Source organism: Macaca nemestrina, chromosome 11 (assembly GCF_043159975.1).
Source record: "Macaca nemestrina isolate mMacNem1 chromosome 11, mMacNem.hap1, whole genome shotgun sequence".
NCBI lineage: Eukaryota > Metazoa > Chordata > Mammalia > Primates > Cercopithecidae > Macaca > Macaca nemestrina.
The window spans coordinates 94,404,642-94,426,163 of NC_092135.1; the positions used below are offsets into that span (position 1 = coordinate 94,404,642).

The 21,522-nt window shown below is 40.7% G+C and overlaps 1 protein-coding gene across 8 annotated transcripts in view; it reads left to right on the plus strand.

Annotated features, from left to right (window-relative positions):
* The first annotated feature begins 3,766 nt into the window (after nucleotides 1–3,766).
* The window catches only part of LOC105468166 (coiled-coil domain containing 150), a 95,192-nt gene continuing 77,436 nt past the window's right edge, over nucleotides 3,767–21,522 (plus strand). For 2 of the 8 annotated variants that reach the window (XM_071073117.1, XM_011718214.2), the window contains exons 1-2: nucleotides 3,780–3,896; nucleotides 10,855–11,018. In XM_071073117.1, the coding sequence (XP_070929218.1) occupies nucleotides 3,780–3,896; nucleotides 10,855–11,018 (281 nt within the window). Of the gene's footprint in view, nucleotides 3,982–4,005; nucleotides 4,207–9,681; nucleotides 9,754–10,854; nucleotides 11,019–21,522 lie in introns of those variants that run through there. The other 6 variants (XM_011718212.2, XM_071073118.1, XM_011718215.2 and 3 more) reach the window with 5 other exon arrangements.

The following is a 21,522-nucleotide window of genomic DNA, read 5'->3' on the forward strand; positions in this document are numbered from 1 at the left end:
AAATGGGATCTCATTAAACTAAAGAGCTTCTGCACAGCAAAAGAAACTACCATCAGAGTGAACAGGCAACCTACAGAATGGGAGAAAATTTTTGCAATCTACTCATCTGACAAAGGGCTAATATCCAGAACCTACAAAGAACTCAAACAAATTTACAAGAAAAAAACAAACAACCCCATCAAAAAGTGGGCAAAGGATATGAACAGACATTTCTCAAAAGAAGACATTCATACAGCCAACAGACACATGAAAAAATGCTCATCATCACTGGCCATCAGAGAAATGCAAATCAAAACCACAATGAGATACCATCTCACACCAGTTAGAATGGCCATCATTAAAAAGTCAGGAAACAACAGGTGCTGGAGAGGATGTGGAGAAATAGGAACACTTTTACACTGTTGGTGGGATTGTAAACTACTTCAACCATTATGGAAAACAGTATGGCGATTCCTCAAGGATCTGGAACTAGATGTACCATATGACCCAGCCATCCCATTACTGGGTATATACCCAAAGGATTATAAATTATGCTGCTATAAAGACACATGCACACGTATGTTTATTGCAGCACTATTCACAATAGCAAAGACTTGGAATCAACCCAAATGTCCATCAGTGATAGATTGGATTAAGAAAATGTGGCACATATACACCATGGAATACTATGCAGCCATAAAAAAGGATGAGTTTGTGTCCTTTGTAGGGACTTGGATGCAGCTGGAATCCATCATTCTTAGCAAACTATCACAAGAACAGAAAACCAAACACCGCATGTTCTCACTCATAGGTGGGAACTGAACAATGAGATCACTCGGACTCAGGAAGGGGAACATCACACACCGGGGCCTATCATGGGGAGGGGGCAGGGGGGAGGGATTGCATTGGGAGTTATACCTGATGTAAATGATGAGTTGATGGGTGCAGCACACCAACATGGCACAAGTATACATATGTAACAAACCTGCACGTTATGCACATGTACCCTACAACTTAAAGTATAATAATAATAAATAAATTTAAAAAAAAAGAAAAAAAAAAAAAGCAAAGCATGAATCAGAGAAGGCCAAAAAAAAAAAAAAAAAAAGAAACACTGTTACCCTTGGCCAATTCAATTAACAGAATTATCTTCTCAGCCTTGGGCTGATTCACCAGTTCATTAAAAAGTCAAAGACTCTTTCAATCCTAATCTCTATACCCAGAGCCAGTACTTTACCAAAATATCTGAATTGCCCATACAAGGCAAGGAACCAGCTAGTGAATTTGCCATTCTTATTTCTTTATTGTACCAACAAGATATGAAAACTTTGGGTGTTTTCTTTGCATTTATTTGTCCACGGAATACATTTCCAACTCCAAGGTGAAGCAGTTGCAGGTAACTTTACTGCCATTCGTGTAACTCCAATGTCAAATCATCAGCAGCATATATTCTATTTGGAGGCCTTTTCCTGGCTTACAAGCAGAGAGTGAAACACAGCCTCTATTAGTAGAGCCGTTCAAAATGTATTCATTCACTCACCTAACAAAAACTTTCCAAACCCCTAATGTGTGCCGGGCATTGTACTTGGTGTTGAAAATAAACAAAAATTCCTGTCCTTAAGTAGCTTACAGCTCATATAAGGGGAAATAAGATACATTGACAATTATGAAGTGCTTTGGGAGAGAATAGAATGGCTTCACAGAAGAGGCTGTTTCTGTTGAGCTAGTGAGACTGACAAGAGGAAGGCCATTCCCAGCAGAGTGAGCATAACCTGCAAGCACAAAGACATTCTATGCTAGCAGGCTTGAATTCAGAGTTCCACTGGGGCACTAGGTGTAGAGGAGCCTGGAGGGTTCAGCTGAAGCTATTACCAGTTTGATCTTCATCCTGCTCAACGGAAAACTTTTAACTCAATGGGGGAACCATTAAATGCTTTTAAGCAAAGGCCTGAGATAATGAGATTTACTTTTGTAAAAGATCTGGTAGCCATATGAAAGATACTTTGGAAGGAGTAATAGGAAAACCAGTTAGGAGGCTATTGTAGTGAAAGAGAATGTGGTCCTCACAAAATATCTAGGATTTCCATGAATGAAATGATCTGCTTTGATAAACGGGGTAATGTCTGAGAACTATTTATCAACTGAAAATCAAGAGGGAAATCAGCAAGAAAATCGGTATGTTCAGCACTATTTCAATCAAAATCCTAGCAGAATTTTTGTAGGTATCAACAAGTTGATTCAAAACATTTGGGAGAAAGGTAAAGGAACTAGAAAGTTAAAGGAACAGCCAAAACAAATTTGAAAAAGGACAAAGTTGGAAGACTATACTCCCTGGTTTCAAGTTTATTGAAGACTTCGGGTCCTTTTCTCTAACTTTGTAATTGCTTAAGTTCTTATACAGTTTGCCACATGGTGAATAGGGGAAAACAAATGAAAAACACGAATTTAATCAGTTTGGTTCCCTGACGGCTTCTTAATATGCAGATTTGAGGAGAAGGTGAAAACTCTCATTACACAGAAACACGTGGATACACTTATCACCCAATTCTTAATTCCACTGATAAACCAGAGGTCATTGTAAGATAAAACATACATAATAAAAATAATTGGCTCTTTGCACTGACGCTTTAAAAACACATTTTCATTTCCTATTAAAAGCTTTATTTGGTCCCTTTCCCTGAAATGTATGCAGTGCTCATTTCTCCTTCACCGGATCGGCTCAAAGCTTGATGAATATGGCTGTGGTTTGATGGGCAGTCTCTCCATCTCACGTTGAGGCTTGGCTGTGAAAAGAATTAGAATAGCAAGATCAAGTGTCAGGCTAAGTAAATGAGGTCTCATGTCGGATCTGATTGCTTATATGAGAGGGCTGAAGTGATTCTTGGCCGCACTCTCAGGGAGAAGAGAGAAATGCATTTTAATTGCCCTGGCACGGATAACAGGTGTTCTTCCAGCTACCAAAACGCAAAGCTGCGTTGTCTTTGCACTATAGAAGTCTTTCCCTTAAGTGAGAATACATATTCTTAAAGCAAAACAACTCAGAAACGCTGGCGTGGTGATGCACACCTGTAATCCCAGGACTTTGGGAGGCCGAGGTGGGCGGATGGCTTGAGCCCAGGAGTTCCAGACCAGCCTGAGCAATATGGTGATAACCCCGCCACCACGAAAAAATACAAAAATTAGCCAGACGTGGTGGCGCGTGCCTGTGGTCCCAGCTATGGGGGAGGCTGAGATTAGAGGATCGCTTGAGCTCGGGAGGTCGAGGCTGCAGTGAGCAGAAATCGCACCACTGTAATCCACCCTGGGCCACAGAGGAAGACCCTATCTCAAAAAAACAAACCACCAAAAAAACCAGGGACAGTTCAATGCTCTTTTTCGTTTCATAGCTACTTAACACTCAAATTTACAAATACCTATTAACTTGTCGACAGGGCAAGAAATAATTTATGCTGAAGAGACGAAAGACCAGACAGCACATTTCTGTGTTTTACTCTCCATGCGGCCATCATGGGCGAGGACGAAGAGGGACATGATTTTTCCTTTAACAAGAAGAATGCTTAAGCTCTGAATTTTTAACTAATTTTTATGCTCGTTACTCTGCTGTAGGGTATGTATTTACCAAGATTAGCAGAACACCGTGAGTTCACCAGGCAGAGACAAGTCACTGTGAAGTAGATAGCACAGGACCTCCCGGAGGGCAGCGGCCAGAAACTACATATCCCGGCGTGCCCCGCTCGAGAGTACAATGGAGCCTGTCGTCATTCGGTTCACGACGCTACGCATTCCCTGAGCGCCGCCGGATGCCGGCCTGGGTCCCGCCCAGGGCGGAGGGTCCTCCTGGGCCGGGAAAACTACAGTTCCCGACATGCCCTGCCACGGGTGCGCCTGCGTACCGGAGCTACTGCGCCGGGGAGCGGGTTGGTTTAAAACGCGGTGTTAGTTTCAAGGAAACCCGCCAGCCTGTAGCAGTACGGAGCCTCAGGCGGACAGATGGACTGTAGGGTGAGGGTGCCGGGCCCTGGGCGGGTGAGCTGTGGTCGGAGGCTCGTTGGGGAGAGGCGTCGGCTCAGATAAGGACAGTCACCACTCCCTGGCGCCCTCTCCCTGTCCTAACGGAGTCCAGTCTCACTCCCTGGACCTCAGGGCCCTGATTTAAGGCGCTTCGGCGTTGGCTGCTGATGAAAGCCATTTAGGAGTGAAGTTTGCATTGGCCTGGCTCCAGCTGAGGTATGGGAGATAGTCGCCGAAGCCTCCAGATAAGCCCAATACCACCTTTATTTATGTGTTAAGTTGGAGGTTAATAGGTTCCTGGGAAGGCTATTTCGGCGTTAATGTTTGATTTTTACCCCCAGTTAATCCTGCCTGGCTTGCTTACCAGAATATAGGTGTCAGGAATTTGCACTTGTTCTTTACGGCTTCTGCAGTACCTGGCGCTTTTGCTAGAACGGAATAGACATTCGTTAAGTTCCTGTCGAAGTAGTCTCCTGTTTATTTACCACCCATAATTTCCCAGGCACTGTACTGGGCTCTAAAGATAGAAAAGTGTCTATTTTGACCCCACTTTAGGGAAGTTCTATTAGTCTGCCCTAAATGCCCGCACACACGTGCTTCTAATTTGTTAATCTTGACGTGCTCAGGACTAGGTCCTTTAATCCTTTCTGTTCTCTGTTACCCCGCCTTATGGTTTTCTTGAGCTCTTCAGAAACTAATCTCCAGTCCACACCTCATCCCCAAACTTTAGATCCACAATTTCAATAATGTATCTTTCATGTTTTAAATTTGACATTTTAAAAACTACTATCTTTTCCACAAAACGGATTCTTCCTTAATAAGTTTCTGTAGTCTCAGTGATAGCACCATCCAGGCCAAAAACCTTGGAGTAATCTTGGCTTTTTCCTTTCCCTCATATCTCATATCTAATGCATCAGCAAAAGCTGTCTTTCAAGTATATCTAGCTACCAACCTCTCTTACAGTAAGAATACCACTGCTGTCACCTTGGTTCTGACCAGCAGCATCTCTACTTCTGCTCTTGTTCTTCCACCATTTCGAGTGGGAGGGAGTCAAAGTGATCCAGTTAAAAGGAAAATTAGATAGCATTCCTCAGCTATAGACCCCCAGTGGCTCTGAGAATCACTGACAGCAAAAGCCAGACTTTTACATTGGCCTTCAAGGCCCTGTGTATTCTGATTTATTTATTTATTTTTTCTTTGAGACAGTCTCGCTCAGTCGCCCAGGCTGGAGTGCAGTGGCGCGATCTCAGCTCGCTGCAAGCTCCCCGTCCTGGGTTCACGCCATTCTACTGCTTCAGCCTCCTGAGTAGCTGGGAGTAGCTACAGGCGCATGCCATCACGCCTGGCTATTTTTTTTTTTTTTTTGTATTTTTAGTAGAGACAAGGTTTCACCGTGTTAGCCAGGATGGTCTCCATCTCTTGACCTCGTGATCCGCCCGCCTCGGCCTCCCAAGGTGCTCAGATTACAGGCGTGAGCCACTGCTCCCGGCCGTATTCTGGTTTTATTATTACCATCTCAATTCATCTTTCAATGTTCTCTGTGTTACTCCTTCCTCTCCAGCCAAATCCACGTCATTATTGTGTGTGAACTCATCAGACTTTCTAACTTCAGGCCTTTGCACTTGCTGTTTCCGTCTTCTGGGCCTTTCTGCCCTCTGATATCTATATAGCAGGTCTTTGCTCAAATGTTATGAGGCTTTCTTTGACCACACTGCTTAAAATGAAAACCTGCCCTGCAGCCTCCATCCCACGTTCTTTCCTATTTCATTTTCCTCCTTTGCACTTATCACCAATAAACAGACTGTGTATTTTACTTACTGTCTGTCTTCTTCACTGGAATATGAGCTCCGCGAAGGCAGGGAGTTTTGTCGGGACTGCTCTACCCCGCCCACGCCCCGCGCCATTGCCTATGACAGTGTCTAGCTCTTGGTAAATGTTCAGGAAATGTTTGTTAGATGTGAGTGAATGAAGATAGTGTTACCATATTATTTTCCAGTGGTTGTGATAAACAACATTGACTCCCTGGACTGTTATTTTGGAACCAATGGCATATACTTGTATATGCTTTTGCCAGTGTGCACCTATTGCCAGGTGTAGGAATGAAGCCTGTGTCCACAGAAGCAAGTGTTCTCTTTTCAAAGTCATCTGGCTTTTACTAGTATATTACTTGTGACATGGGTCTTTTTCTTGCCGTGCTTTCCATAAGGTTACCTGCCTAGAAGCTCTTTGGAAATTTTCTCCCTAAACATTAAGACAGAATTCTATTAGTTTGATAATGATATATGCATAGAAATTAGTTATGAATGAACTTTTTTAAAATTAAAAGTTTATATCTCAGTATTTTTATTGCTGTTACTATCAAGCATTAGGACTTAGGTTCAAGGCAGCAATCAATATTTGCTCCTTTTCAAACACAACAAAGCACAGATATGTTAAAGCCGTTTTCTCTTTGCTAGAATGTCAGCCAGTAGAGGTAGATTCTTTTCATGTAAGACTGTTCTTCTTAGACTATGAGCCATAGAACTATGACTTATGAGGATCTGCCAAGTGGCCAATGGAGAGTGTGTGTGTATTTATGTGTGTATGGGTGTGGGTGGCATTTCTGCTATCCCTGCTTTGGGCATACCAGATAGGGAGGACAAACAAGGATATGAGCAACTGCAGTGAAAATGAGAATCTTTCTCTAACTTTAAGCCCCAACGTGGTAGATTAATTTACTGGATTGAAAGTTCTTATCTCATACTTTAACAGCCTCCCAGATACTTGGGGACTCTGCCTGGTGGCTTTAAGACTGTCTTCTTGCTACTCAGCCATCACTGCCCCCTCCCTTGCTTCCAAGGACTCTCCTGACCTTGGCATTGTTTGGTTTTGTTTTTGTTTTCCCATGGTGGGAAGTGGAGGTGGTGGTTGGGAGGGAAGGTTTTCAGCTAACCCTGAGACTTGTTTTTATTTTTATTTTTTTAGAGACAGGGTCTTGCTTTGTCACCCAGGCTGGGGTGCAGTGGCACAATCATAGCTCACTGCAGCCTCTACCTCCTGGGCTCAAGTGATCCTTGTGCCTCAGCCTCCCGAGTAGCTAGGGCTACAGGCACAGGCCACCATGCCCAGCTCATTTTTAAACATTTTTGGTAGAGAATAGGGTCTTGCCATGTGGGCCAGGCTGGTCTGGAACTCCCGGCCTCAAGTGATCCTCCCACATAGGCCTTTCAAAAATGCTGGGACTACAGGCATGAGCCACTGTGCCTGGCCATGAGATCTGTTTTTAGTAAATCCCCAAAGGCTAGATTGGCTTAATTTTTGCATCAGCAACTTTGATGACCTGAACAGGATTCTCAGCGATTGACTAAGAGGATATTTTAAGGACAACACCATGTGTTTCACTCAAAAGCTTTGTCCCCTGCCTACCATCAATCAGTGTCCCAGTCACTTCAATCTCCCCCTTCTTAGGGTGAATTTTCTATAAACTTCCTGCCCCTCAGAGACTGGGGCAAGTTGGTTCCTCCTTTTTGAAAGTATATTTTCTCTATGGAAGCCTGAGAAGCTTCAGTGTAGAGCAGGGTCGGGTGGCACTGGGTATGGATGCAAACCAAATTCCTACCACGACACGTTGGACCTTTTTTTAAAAACAAATGAAGCAACTTAAATGATATGCCATTTTTTCATGGCTGAATGTACACATGTCCTGGAGAGTGAATGTAAGCATTTAATACAGATCATAGGTTCCTTAGGGAAATATCAACAAAACTAGACATTTGAACAATTACATGAAAAAATTTTAGTTGGGAATCTGCATCCTATTCAAACTGTGTGGGGGAGCTTCTCCATTTCCTATATATTTTTTTCCAAAGATAGACTTTTGCAATATGCATGTTAGTATTATGTGCTTGGCTTTTGATATAAATGAACATAGACAAGACTCTCTCTCTCTCTATATATATATATATATTTTTTTTTTTTTTTTTTTTTAGACTGAGTCTCGCTCTGTCGCCCAAGCTGGAGTGCAGTGGCGCAATCCTGGCTCACTGCAAGCTCCGCCTCCTGGGTTCATGCCATTCTCCTGCCCCAGCCTCCCGAGTAGCTGGGAATACAGGCGCCCGCCACCGCGCTCGGCTCATTTTTTGTATTTTTAGTAGAGACGGGGTTTCACCGTGGTCTCGATCTCCTGACCTTGTGATCCGCCCGCCTCGGCCTCCCAAAGTGCTGGGATTACAGGCGTGAGCCACCGCACCCGGCCAAGACTATATTATAACCGGCTACCTGGGCCTAATAAATTGCCACAGAAATCGTTCTCCCTCCCCCGCTCTGGCACTGCTTGTCATTTTTACTTCTTCGTTCTACTTGTTTTTCCACCAGCTAATGCCTGGGCCTACCGTATGTAGAAGAAAGTGACTAAAACAAAAAAACAAAAGTTTTAAATCTCACATTAGCAGAGTTTGAAGATTACTGGTTTTGCCCAAATGTCATGTTAGTCTGAGGTGCTCTGTCTTTTCCTTGTGTTTATCAGACCCTGGTGATCCTTGGCTCTTTGTTTGTATTTGAGAGTGAGGTGCTGCATGCCTGACTGATAGAACGCTCTGGGAATTGTAAGGGGGTAGGAAAAGACAGGTGCCATCTTTTCTCTCCTTTTTATTTAGAAAAACAAAAGTCTGCCTAGGAGCCCTTTTGCAAACTTCTGCCCAAAGTCTCTTTGGCCAGAATATTCACATGAGTGTGCCCGCTGAGGCGAGGCTGGGGTCATGAGCTTTTCTGCTTCTTTTGGAGAGAGGACAAAGGAGCTGTGTCTGCACACACCCCATTAGCCAACCTTTCCCTACTTTTTCTCCCCACCTTTGGCCTGATTTATCTCTAGGTCAGTAGCTGGACAGCAGGTGACAGAAAATAGTATGGAGGTGTTTCTCCATTGTTACCCCTCCATTTTTTCCCCATCCAGTGCTGTTGGTGGCTCCCCCAATTCCAGCCCTGGTTTATGGCAGCTGATCCAGCCCTATGGGCTTACTCAGAGGCTCTTCCTTTTCCTACTTGAGGAATACTATACTGGCTCATGTGGTAACATTACCAGGAGTCTCCACATCTGTTTTTTTTTTTTTTTTTCCCAGAAATGTAGATGAACCCTACTTTGAATCTTTGTATGTCCAGAGACTGCATCAATATCTGCATGTCTTTGTCTTTCCTTCAGGAATGAACTGAAAAAAAATAAAGAAAGTTAATAGAAGGGAGCTTCTTTCACCCCATGTCATTAAGCTGACTTAACAGCAGATCTAAAGAATGCAAAAAGCTTGTGTCAAAAAATGCATTGTTTCACAGTAGGGCATGAAAGAAAAATTCTGGTCAGAAACACCATAATAAGAGTAAAAAGAAAAACAGGCTGGGTGTGATGGCTCATGCCTGTAATGCCACCACTTTGGGAGACTGAGGCTGGCGGATCACTTGAGGTCAGGAGTTTGAGACCAGCATGGCCAACATGGTGAAGCCCCGTCTCTACTAAAAATACAAAAAAAAAAAAAAAAAAAAAAAATTAGCTGGGCCTGGTGGCACACACCTGTAATCTCAGCTACCCGGGAGGCTGAGGTGGGAGGATTGCTTGAACTCAGGAGGTGGAGGTTGCAGTGAGCCGAGATTGCTCCATTTCAGTCCAGCTTAGGTGACAGAGCAAGACTCCGCCTCAAAAAAGAAAAAAATAGAAAGGCCATTTTCTGGGACCTGTGGGAAGAGATAGAAAGTGAATTGGAGAGCTATTTCAGGATGAAGAAACATCCTCAGCAGGTATAGCAAGCTCAGCCCCACCATGATTCTTGCTCCCACCAGTCCTCCCGCTTCATGAGTTCTTGCCGTGGGTCCTGGGACCACCTTCAGCAACTTGAACATGAGGTGGACCCCCCTTTCACTTCCAGGAAGGTGAGGGTCAGGGAGATACCTGATTATGTAGGAAGTGGTAACAAGGTATATTCCTGATATTCCAAGTTGGACCCTTGTGAACACATTCCCATACGAACACAATCACTAGAAATGGCTGAGGTTTACAACATGATTAGTAGAGAAATGTCTGTACAGGATGGAGTGTCAGGAAAATGTTTTTAAAGTTTTCATCAATTACTTTGTCATTGAACACGATTCATTTACACGTTGGGACCACATATAAGCTAATTCTGCTTCTGTCACTAATGTCTTGAAAGAGTATTCTCACTATTATTTTCATTGGGTTTTGGGGGAGGAGCCTGTGGAAATTTGATGTCAATAGCTGTAGAAAGGTCTTTGCTTTTGCTTGAAGTTAAGGTTGCATGTTATTTTTTAAAATGTTGCTTCAATGTAGGATACATAGTTGGTAAATCATTTATTTTATGACAACTGTACAGAGGTCCAAGTATAGAATGTTTTTCAAGAAGGTTGAATGGTAATAATGTTACGATGAAAATGGCTAATAATAAAAGCCATTCCCTCAGCAAGTCATAGGTCCTCGTGTGTGACCAATAGTGGCAAATAGAATAGACTAAATTATGATGAAATAAACTACTCAACAATCTTAATGGCTTGCAACAACATAGGTTTATTGTATGTCATGACATCCACACTGTATATCATGAATGGGTTGTGGGTCTGTTTGATGTCATCGTCACCTTGGGACCCTAGTGCATGGAGAAAGTCCTGCCTGGGATGTTGCTCATCTCATGGGGGAGGGAAAAGAGAGAGATGGTGAAGAACAAGCTGGCTCATAACTTCCACCTACATTTAATTGACCAAAGCAGAACACATGACCATTCCTGAGTTCAACAGGACAGTGATGCCTAATCCTGGCACAGGAATGGCAGTGACTATTTTTGATCAATAATAGGACCTACCACGCTAAGATTGTGACTGTATTCTTAGGTACATATGGAAACTACAGTGTCCAGACCGGTCCTTTCTCCAACCCACATCAACGCTACAGCTTCTGAAACATTCACAGTACTTCAGCAAAGGATGCGAATAGTTGAGGAACAGACCAGTTCACTGAGGGATGACCTAATAATGTTGGATTTTGGTGAAAAAAGGTAACAAAAATGAACTAGATCTCCGTAGGTTGAAGAATTTTGCCTCACTGCTTATTAAGTCACATTAGTTTGGCAGATGAGATGGATATTTGCAAAGGAACTGGGAAATAATTTTCATTTGAGCATTACTTAGAAAATATTTACAAAATGAAGAGTTGTCATTCTGTGGTAGAGCTAGAGCTATTATCACTTCTTTCCTAAACAGATACTTAAAATGTGTTAATTAGGTATACAAACTTCGGTATTCTGTTTGCTTGATTAAAAACAAATGTAAGTTTTCATGTAATAAAAAAAGATTGGTTCTTATTTTAAAATAGAGACATATTAAGGTTAAAAGCTAGAATGTTGCTTCATGCCATTAATTTGGTCATTTTCTTCTCCCATATTTATTGTAAATTAAAAGAGGTTTTTGAAGTCTTTAAAAATTTTATAATTTAGAATGAGATACTCAAAAAAAATTGTTTTTTCCCCTAGTGCCTCTAAAGAAGTAATTAAAAGTTGGATTATCAATGACCTGCAGAATCTGTGGGCTTAAGCAGCCAATTTAGAATTTACTGGTGTGATTTTTTAAAAATTACATATATATTTCCTGAGTGTCTCTCATGAAAGGTATCAAATTAGTATAGTGGGTATTGCACCCATGGAATAAATAACCCTTTATTCACAATGTAGTTGGTATAGCACCCATGGAATAAGTAACCCTTTAGCAGTTAAAGATTAAATTTGGTTCAAATGTTGAGTATGTTGGTAACACAATAGGAATATTTATTATGAATTTAAAAATGTTCTAAAAACATGAATATATTGCCTCCATGCAGACTTTAATAATTAGTTCACTATAATAGAATTAACATTTTTATGCATATAAAATATACATATATACATACATATTTTATATGCATGTATTATGTATCTAATTATCACACCTTAAATATTTAACATATTTTTATTTATTTATTTATTTTTTATTATACTTTAAGTTCTAGGGTACATGTGCACAACATGCAGGTTACATATGTATACATGTGCCATGTTGGTGTGCTGCACCCATTAACTTGTCATTTACATTAAGTATATCTCCTAATGCTATCCGTCCCCCCTCCCCCTCCCCACAATAGGCCCTGGTGTGTGATGTTCCCCTTCCTGTGTCCAAGTGATCTCATTGTTCAATTCCCACCCATGAGTGAGAACATGCGGTGTTTGGTTTTCTGTTCTTGTGATAGTTTGCTGAGAATGATGGTTTCCAGCTGCATCCAAGTCCCTACAAAGGACACGAACTCATCCTTTTTTATGGCTGCATAGTATTCCATGGTGTATATGTGCCACATTTTCTTAATCCAGTCTGTCACTGATGGACATTTGGGTTGATTCCAAGTCTTTGCTATTGTGAATAGTGCCACAATAAACACATGCGTGCATGTGTCTTTATAGCAGCATGACTTATAATCCTTTGGGTATATACCCAGTAATGGGATGACTGGGTCAAATGGTATTTCTAGTTCTAGATCCTTGAGGAATTGCCACACTGTTTTCCACAATGGTTGAACTAGTTTACAGTACCACCAACAGCGTAACAGTGTTCCTGTATCTCCACATCCTCTCCAGCACCTATTGTTTCCTGACTTTTTAATGATCGCCATTCTAACTGGTGTGAGATGGTATCTCATTGTGGTTTTGATTTTCGTTTCTCTGATGGCGAGTGGTGATGAGCATTTTTTCATGAGTCTGTTGCCTGTATAGATGTCTTCTTTTGAGAAGTGTCTGTTCATATCCTTTCCCACTTTTGATGGGGTTGTTTTTTTTCTTGTAAATTTGTTTGAGATCTTTGTAGGTTCTGGATATTAGCCCTTTGTCAGATAAGTAGATTTTAAAAATTTTCTCCCATTCTGTAGGTTGCCTGTTCACTCTGATGGTAGTTTCTTTTGCCGTGCAGAAGCTCTTTAGTTTAATTAGATCGCATTTGTCAATTTTGGCTTTTGTTGCCATTGCTTTTGGTGTTTTAGACATGAAGTCCTTGCCCATGCCTATGTCCTGAATGGTATTACCTAGTTTGTCTTCTAGGGTTCTTATGGTTTTAGGTCTAACATTTAACTCTCTAATCCATCTTGAATTAATTTTTGTATAAGGAGTAAGGAAAGGATCTAGTTTCAGCTTTCTACTTATGGCTAGCTAATTTTCCCAGCACCATTTATTAAATAGGGAATCCTTTCCCCATTTCTTGTTTTTGTCAGGTTTGTCAAAGATCAGATGGCTGTAGATGTGTGGTATTATTTCTGAGGGCTCTGTTCTGTTCCATTGGTCTATATCTCTGTTTTGGTACCAGTACCATGCTGTTTTGGTTACTGTAGCCTTGTAGTATAGTTTGAAGTCAGGTAGCGTGATGCCTCCAGCTTTGCTCTTTTGGCTTAGGATTGTCTTGGCAATGCGGGGTCTTTTTTGGTTCCATATGAAGTTTAAAGCAGTTTTTTCCAATTCCGTGAAGAAAGTCATTGGTAGCTTAATGGGGATGGCATTGAATCTATAAATTACCTTGGGCAGTATGGCTATTTTCATGATATTGATTCTTCCTATCCATGAGCATGGTATGTTCTTCCATTTGTTTGTGTCCTCTTTTATTTCACTGAGCAGTGGTTTGTAGTTCTCCTTGAAGAGGTTCTTCACATCCCTTGTAAGTTTGATTCCTAGGTATTTTATTCTCTTTGAAGCTATTGTGAATGGGAGTTCATTAATGATTTGGCTCTCTGTCAGTTATTGGTGTATAAGAATGCTTGTGATTTTTGCACATTGATTTTGTATCCTGAGTCTTTGCTGAAGTTGCTTATCAGCTTAAGGAGATTTTGGGCTGAGACGATGGTGTTTTCTAAATATACAGTCATGTCATCTGCAAACAGGGACAATTTGACATACTTAATTATGTACCTAATTATCACACCTTAAATATTTAACATGTTTTATGTATCACTTGTTTCTACATAACAAGAAAAGGTTTGTGAAAAATCCATATTAAAATAAACAACAATTAAAAAGTCAGTGGTCCTCATTTATCCCACATTGGTCTCATCTTTACCTAATAACAAGAAATATATTTAAAATTGGAATGGTTAATAAATGCTTGTTAACTAAAGAGTCTATTCTTTTTTCTTTTTTTATAGTTTATTTTTAATTGACAATTGTATATATTTATGGGGTAAAATGTAATGCTATGATGCATGCATACATTGTAGAATTATTGAATCAGGCTAATTAACATATCCATAACCTCACATACTTATTTCCTTGTGGCAAAAGGATTTAAAATTACTCTTTTAAGAATTTTGAAATATGCAATACATTATTATTAATTATAATCAATGTACTTTGCAGTGGATCGCTAGAACTTATACCTCCTCTTAAACTGGAGCTTTGTACTCTGATGAACAATCTCTTCTTTCCCTGTCTACCTCCTCACCTTTACCCAGCCTTTGTTAACTACTGTTCTACATTCTACTTCTGTGAGTTTGATTTTTTAAGATTTACATATAAGTCAAATCATGCATATTTGTTTTTCCATGCCTGGCTTATTTCCCTGTTGATGGGCATTTAGGTTGTTTCTATATCTTGGCTATTGTGAATAGTGCTACAGTGAACACAGGAGTGCATATATCCCTTTAACATACTGATTTCAATTCCTTAGGTTGTGTATCCAGAAGTGGGATTGCTGGATCCTATGACAGTTCTGCTTTTAGTGTTTTGGGGACCCTCCATACTGTTCTCCAAAATGGCTATACTAATTTACATTCCCATCAACTGTGTACAGGGGATTCCCTTTTCTCAGTACCCTTGCCAACTTGTTAGCTTTCATCTTTTTTATAATAGCCATTCTAACAGGTGTGAGGTTTTCTCATCGTGGTTTTAATTTGTATTTCCCTGATGATTTGTGATGTTGAGTATTTTTTTTAATGTATCTGTTGGCCATTTGTATGTCTTCATTTGAGGAATGTCTATTCTGGTTTTTTGCCCATGTTTAAAAAATAAGGTTGTTTTCTTATTATTGAGTAGTTTGAGTTTCTTGTATATTTTGAATATTAGTCTTTTATCAGATGTATGATTTGCAAATATCTTCTCCCAATCTGTGAGCTGTCTCTTCATTCTGTTGATTGTTTCCATTGCTGTGCAGAAGCCTTTTAGTTTGATGCATTCCTGTTTGTCTATTTTTGCTTTTGTTGCCTGTGCTTTGGGAGTCATATCCAAGAAATCATTGCTGAGACCAATGTCAAAGAGGTTTTCCCTTATGTTTTCTTCTAGTAGTTTTAGTTTCAGGTCTTATGTTTTACATTTGTCTTTAATCCATTCTAAGTTGATTCTAGTATATGGGGTGAAATAAGGGCCCAATTTCATTCTTCTATATATGGATAGCCAGTTTTCCTAGTACTTGATTGAAGAGACTGTCTTCAGTCATTGTGTATTCTTGGCACCTTTGTTGAAAATCAATTGACCATAAATGCATAGGTTTATTTCTGGGCTGCCTATCATATTTTGTTGAGATATGTGTTGTTATGTAGAAATGTTTAGATCTACAAATACTTACCATTGTTTTACATTTGCCTACAGTATTCGGTACAGTAACATGCTATACCGGTTTATAGCCCAGGAGATATAGCCTAGGTATGGAGTGGGCTATAGCATCTATGTTTGTGTAAATATACTCTATGATGTTTGTACAATGACAAAATCACCTAACAACACATATCTCAGAATGTATCATTGTCATTACATAACTCATTACTGTATTTGTGTCATACTCAATTTCTTTCATCAGCCTTTTAGAGTTTTCATTGTACAGATCTTTCACCTCCTTGGTTAAACTTATTCCTCAGTATTTTTTTTTTTTGATGCTCTTATAAATGGGATTATTTTCTTAATTTCTTTTTCAGATAGTTCATTGTTAGTGGATAGAAATGCTACCGACTTTTTGTATGTTGATTTTGTATCCTGCAACTTTACTGAATTCATTTATTGTAATTGTTTTTTGGTAGTGTCTTTAGGGTTTTCTGTACATAAGATTTTGTATGTCTTCAACAAAAAGAGACAATTTCACTTCTTCCTTTCCTGTTTGGATTTCTTTTATTTCTTTTTCTTTTCTAATTGCTTTGGCTAGGACTTAAAACAGTGCATTGAATGGAAGTGGTAAGAATGGTCATCCTTATCTCAGTCCTGATCAGAAGCTTTCAACTTCTCACCATTGAGCATGATGTTAGCTGTAGGCTTATCATATATGGCCTTTATTATGTTGAGGTACATTCCTTCTATACCTTTGATGTTGAGAGTTTTTATTATGAAACTATTGAATTTTGTTAAATGCTTTCTCTGCATCTATTGAGATGATTATATAGTTTTTATCCTTCATTCTATTAATACAGTAGATCACATTTATTGATTTGCACATGTTGAACTGTTGTTGCATCTCAGGGATGAATCTCATTTCATCGTGGTGAATGATCCTTTTACTGTACTGTGGAATATGGTTTGGTAGTGGTTTTTTTGGTTTGTTTTTGTTTTGTTTGTTTTTGAGACTGAGCCTTGCTGTGTCCCCCAGGTTGGAGTGCAGTGGTGCAGTCTTGGCTCACTGCAACCTCTGCCTCCCAGGTTCAAGCAATTCTCCTGCCTCAGCCTCCTGAGGATTTGGGATTACAGGCATGTGCCACCACGCCTGGCTAATTTTTGTATTTTCAACAAATACGGGGTTTCCCCATGTTGGTTAGGCTTGTCTCAAACTCCTGGTCTCGTGATCTGCCCACCTCGGCCTTCCACAGTGCTGGGATTACAGGCGTGAACCACCGTACCAGCCACTGATGTTTTTATTGATAATTTTTGCGTCTGTGTTCAGGAATATTTACCTGTAATTTTCTTTTCTTTTAGTGTCTTTGTCTGCCTTTAATTTCAGGGTAATGCCGACCTTGGAAAATGAATTTGATGTATTCCCTCCCTTCAGTTTTTTGACAGCTTGAAAAGAATTGGTATTCTGCATTAAATGTTTGGTAGAAATTCGCAGTAATGCCATCTGGTACTGGGTTTTTATTTGATAGGAGGAAACTTTTTATTACTGATTCAATCTTCTTACTCTTTATTGGCCTGTTCAGATTTTCAGTTTCTTCATTATTCAGTCTTGGTAGGTTACATGTTTCTAGGAATTTATCCATTTCTTCTAGATTATCCAATGTGTTCTCATTTTGCTGTGTGGTTATTCTGAGGATTGCAAAAAAACACAATAGGCTATTTTAAAGTGATAACAATTTAATTTTTACTGCATGCCCGAACTCCACACTTTCACTCTCCCTGCTCCCACTATTTATGTTCTTAATGTCACAAATTACATGTGTTTATAATGCGTATCTCTTAGCAAATTATTGTAGCTATAGTTGTTTTTATTAGTTTTGTCTTTTAACCTGTATACTAGAGATATAATTGATCAATAACCTGCTATTACAGCATTAGAGTGATTCGAATTTGACAGTGCTTTTACTAGTGGTTTTTATGCTTTGTTCTTCCTTCAGCTTGAAGAACTTTCTTTAGCTTTTCTTGTAAGGTAGTGGCAATAAACTCCTTCACCTTTTGTTTGTCTGAGAAAGTCTTTATTGCTCCTTTGTTTTTGAAAGATAGCATTGCTGAGTATAGTATCCTTGGCTGACAGTTTTATTTTTCTTTCGGGATTTTGAATATATATTCCACTTTCTTCTTGCCTACTAGGTTTCTGTTGAAAACTTCATTGATAGTCTAATATGGGTTCTCTTGTATGTAACAAGCTACTTTTCCCTTGATGCTTTTAAAAATCTTTGTCTTTAACTTTTGACAATTTGATGATAATGTGTCTGCATTGGTCCATTCTGCATTGCTATAAAGGAATACTTGAGACTGGGTAATTTATAAAGAAAAGAGATATATTTGGTTCATAGTTCTGCAGGCTGTAAAAACATGGTGCCAGCAACTACTCAACTTCTGTTGAGGCCTCAGGAAGATTACAATCATGGTGGAAGGCAAAGGCGGAGTAGGTGAGTCACATGGTGAGAGAGGGAGGGAGAGAGAGGAGGAGGTGCCAGGCCCCTTTAAACAACCAGTGTGAACTAACAGAGTGAGAAGTCACTCATTACCATGGGAAGGGCACCAAGCCATTCATGAGGGATCTGCCCCCATGACCTAACAGCTCCCACCAGGCCCTACCTCCAACAATGGAGATCACATTTCAACATGAGATTTGGAGGGGACAGACATCCAAACTATGTCATTCCACCCTTGGCCCCCAAATCTCATGTTCTTCTCATACTGCAAAATATAATCATCCCTTCTCGATAGTACCCTAAAGGCTTAACTTATTCCAGCATTAATTCAAAAGTCCCAAATCTAAATTCTAAAGTCTCATCTGAGACTCAAGGCAAGTTCTTTCCACCTATGAACCTGTAAGACAAAATGAAAGTTATTTACTTCCAAGATATAATGTGGTACAAACATGGGGTAAACATTCCCATTCCGAAAGGAAGAAATTGGCTAAAAGAAAGGAGCAGTGGGTCCCACAGTTTAAAGCTCAAAAACGATCTTTGACTGTGTCCCATATCCTGGGCACACTGGTATGCCAGATGGGCTAGCAAAGCCTTGAGCAGCTCTGCCCCTCTGGCTTTGCAGGTTGCAGCCCCCGTGGCTGCTCTCAAGGGTTGGAGTTGAGTGCCTATGGCTTTTACAGGCTCAGGGTGAAAGCTGCCAGTGGCTCTGCCCTTCTAGGGTCTGGAGGGTGGGTTCATTCCCACAGCTCCCCTGAGCAGTGCCCTCAGGTGGGCCATTTGTGGGGACTCCAGTCCCATATTTCCCTTCAGTGCTGCCCTAACAGAAGCCTGTTGTAGGAGCAGAGCCTTTGCAGAGAGCTTCTGCATGGGCACCCACACTTTCTCATACATCCTCTGAAATCCAGTGGGAAGCTGCCAGACCTCCTTCATTCTTGCATTCCGCATGCCTGCAAGCTTAGCACCACATGGAAACTACAAAGGCTTATGGCCTATATCCTCTGAAGCAGTGGCCTGTGCTATATTTGGGGCCCTTTGAGCCTTGGTGAGAGCTGGAACAGCCAGGATGTGGGGAGCACTCCTGAGGTGGTACAGGGCAGTGACACCCAGTCCCCAAAACCATTCTTTCATCCTAGGCCTCTGGGCCTGTGATGAGAGGGGCTGCTTCAAAGATTTCTGAAATGCCTTCAGAGCCTTTTTCCCATTGTGTTGGCTATTAGCATCTGGCTTCCTTTTAGTCATGCTAATCTCTCTAGCAAATGGTTGCTCCACAGGCCACTTGAATTCCTTTCCTGAAAATGTTCTTTTGTTCTCCACCACATGGCTAGGCTGTAAATTTTCCAAATTTTTATATTGTGCTTCAATTTTCAATATAAGTTTCAACCTTAAGTCATTTCTTTGCTCCTATATCTAATTGTAGACTGTTAAAAGCAGCCACGTCACTTCTGGAGCGTTTTACTGCTTACAAATTTCTTCTGCTTGATACCCTAGGACATCACTTTTTTTTTTTTTTTTTTTTTTTTTTTTTTTTTTTTTTTGAGACGGAGTCTCACTCTGTCGCCCAGGCTAGAGTGCAGTGGCCGGATCTCGGCTCACTGCAAGCTCCGCCTCCTGGGTTCACGCCATTCTCCTGCCTCAGCCTCCTGAGTAGCTGGGACTACAGGCGCCCGCCACCTCGCCCGGCTAGTTTTTTGTATTTTTTAGTAGAGATGGGGTTTCACCGTGTTAGCCAGGATGGTCTCGATCTCCTGACCTCGTGATCCACCCGTCTCGGCCTCCCAAAGTGCTGGGATTACAGGCTTGAGCCACCACGCCCGGCCTGACATCACTCAGATCCCTAAGGGCATGGACACATTGACACATTGCAGCCAAGTTCTTTGCTAGGGTGTCACATGGGTCACCTTTACTCTATTTTCCAATAACTTCCTCATTTTCATCTGAGACCTCATCAGCCTGTCCTCTGTCTATATTTCTTTCATCTGAGACCTCAGCAGCGTGTCCTCTATCTATATTTCTGTTGGCATTTTCATCACAACTACTTAAGTCTCTGAGAAGTTCTGCTTTCCCTCGTTTTCCTGTTTTCTTCTGAGCCCCCCAAACTCTTCCAATCTCTGCCCATTACCCAGTTCCAAAGCTGCTTTTACATTTTCAAGTACCTTTATAGCAATGCCTCACTATTTGTTTCCAACTTTCTGTGTTAATCTATTTTGTGTTTCTTATAAAGGAATACTTAAGGCTGGGTAATTTATAAAGAAAAGACGTATATTTGGCTTATAGTTCTGCAGGCTAAAAAGCATGGCACCAGCATCTGTTTACCTTCTGATGAGGGCCTCAGGAAGCTTACAATCATGGTGGAAGGCCAAGGGGGAGCAGGCGAGTCACATGGTGAGAGAGGAAGTGAGAGAAAGAGGATGAGATGCCAGGCTCCTTTAGATAGCCAGCTCTTCTGTGAACAAAAAGTGAGAACTCACTCACTGCCAAGCCATTCATGAGTGAGCTGCCCCATGACCCAGATAGCTCCCACTAGGCCCTACCTCCAGCAATGGGGATCACATTTCAACATGAGATTCGGAGGGAACAAACATCCAAACTATATGAGTGTCTAAGTATGGGACTGCGGAACTCTGAATTTATCTTATTTGTTGTCCTTTGGGTTTCTTGGATCTGGATTTCTATGGCCTTCCCCAGGCTCGGTAAGTTTTTTGTTATTATTTCTTCGAATATGTTTTCTATTCCTTTCACTTTTCCTTCTGCAATTTTGATAATGGGCATATTGTTCTGTTGATGGTATCTCATAAATTCCATAAGCTATCTTCACTCCTTTTCATTTTTTTTTCTTTCTGCTCCTCACATTGGATGATTATCAGTGACCTGTCATCAGGTTTACTTATTCACTTCCACTTGATATAGTCTGCCATTGAACCCCTCTATTGAATTTTTTCAGTTCTCTTACTGTATTCTTCAGCTATATGATTTGTTGGGTAATTTTTTATACTTTCTTACTGTCTTTTGTTGAAATTCTGTTTGTTCTTGCATTATTCTCCTGACCTTGGCGAGCATCTTTATGACCATTATTTTGAATTGCCTCTTGGAAAAACCACATATCTCCATTTCAGTAGGATTGGTTTCTGGAGATTTGTCTTATTCTTTTATTTGGAACATACTTTCCTATTTCTTCATTTTTTTAAAAAACTTTCTGTGTTGGTTTCTGTACATTGAGTAAGACAGTAACCTCTCCCAGTCTTGTCAAACTGGCCCTCATGTAGGAGATCTTACCAATTTGTACAGCCAGAAATTATAATGTGTCTCTCAAATCTCTGTGTTTGTACAACCTGATTTTTCTGTTTTTGGTGGCCCCAGAAGATTAAGATGTGCCGAGTCTTGTTAGTACCATGAGAGCAGTAAGACAGAAGCCACGGTCTCTAGATGCAGCTGAAAATGTTAGAGTATTAGATGCATGTTCCAGTTCCTTC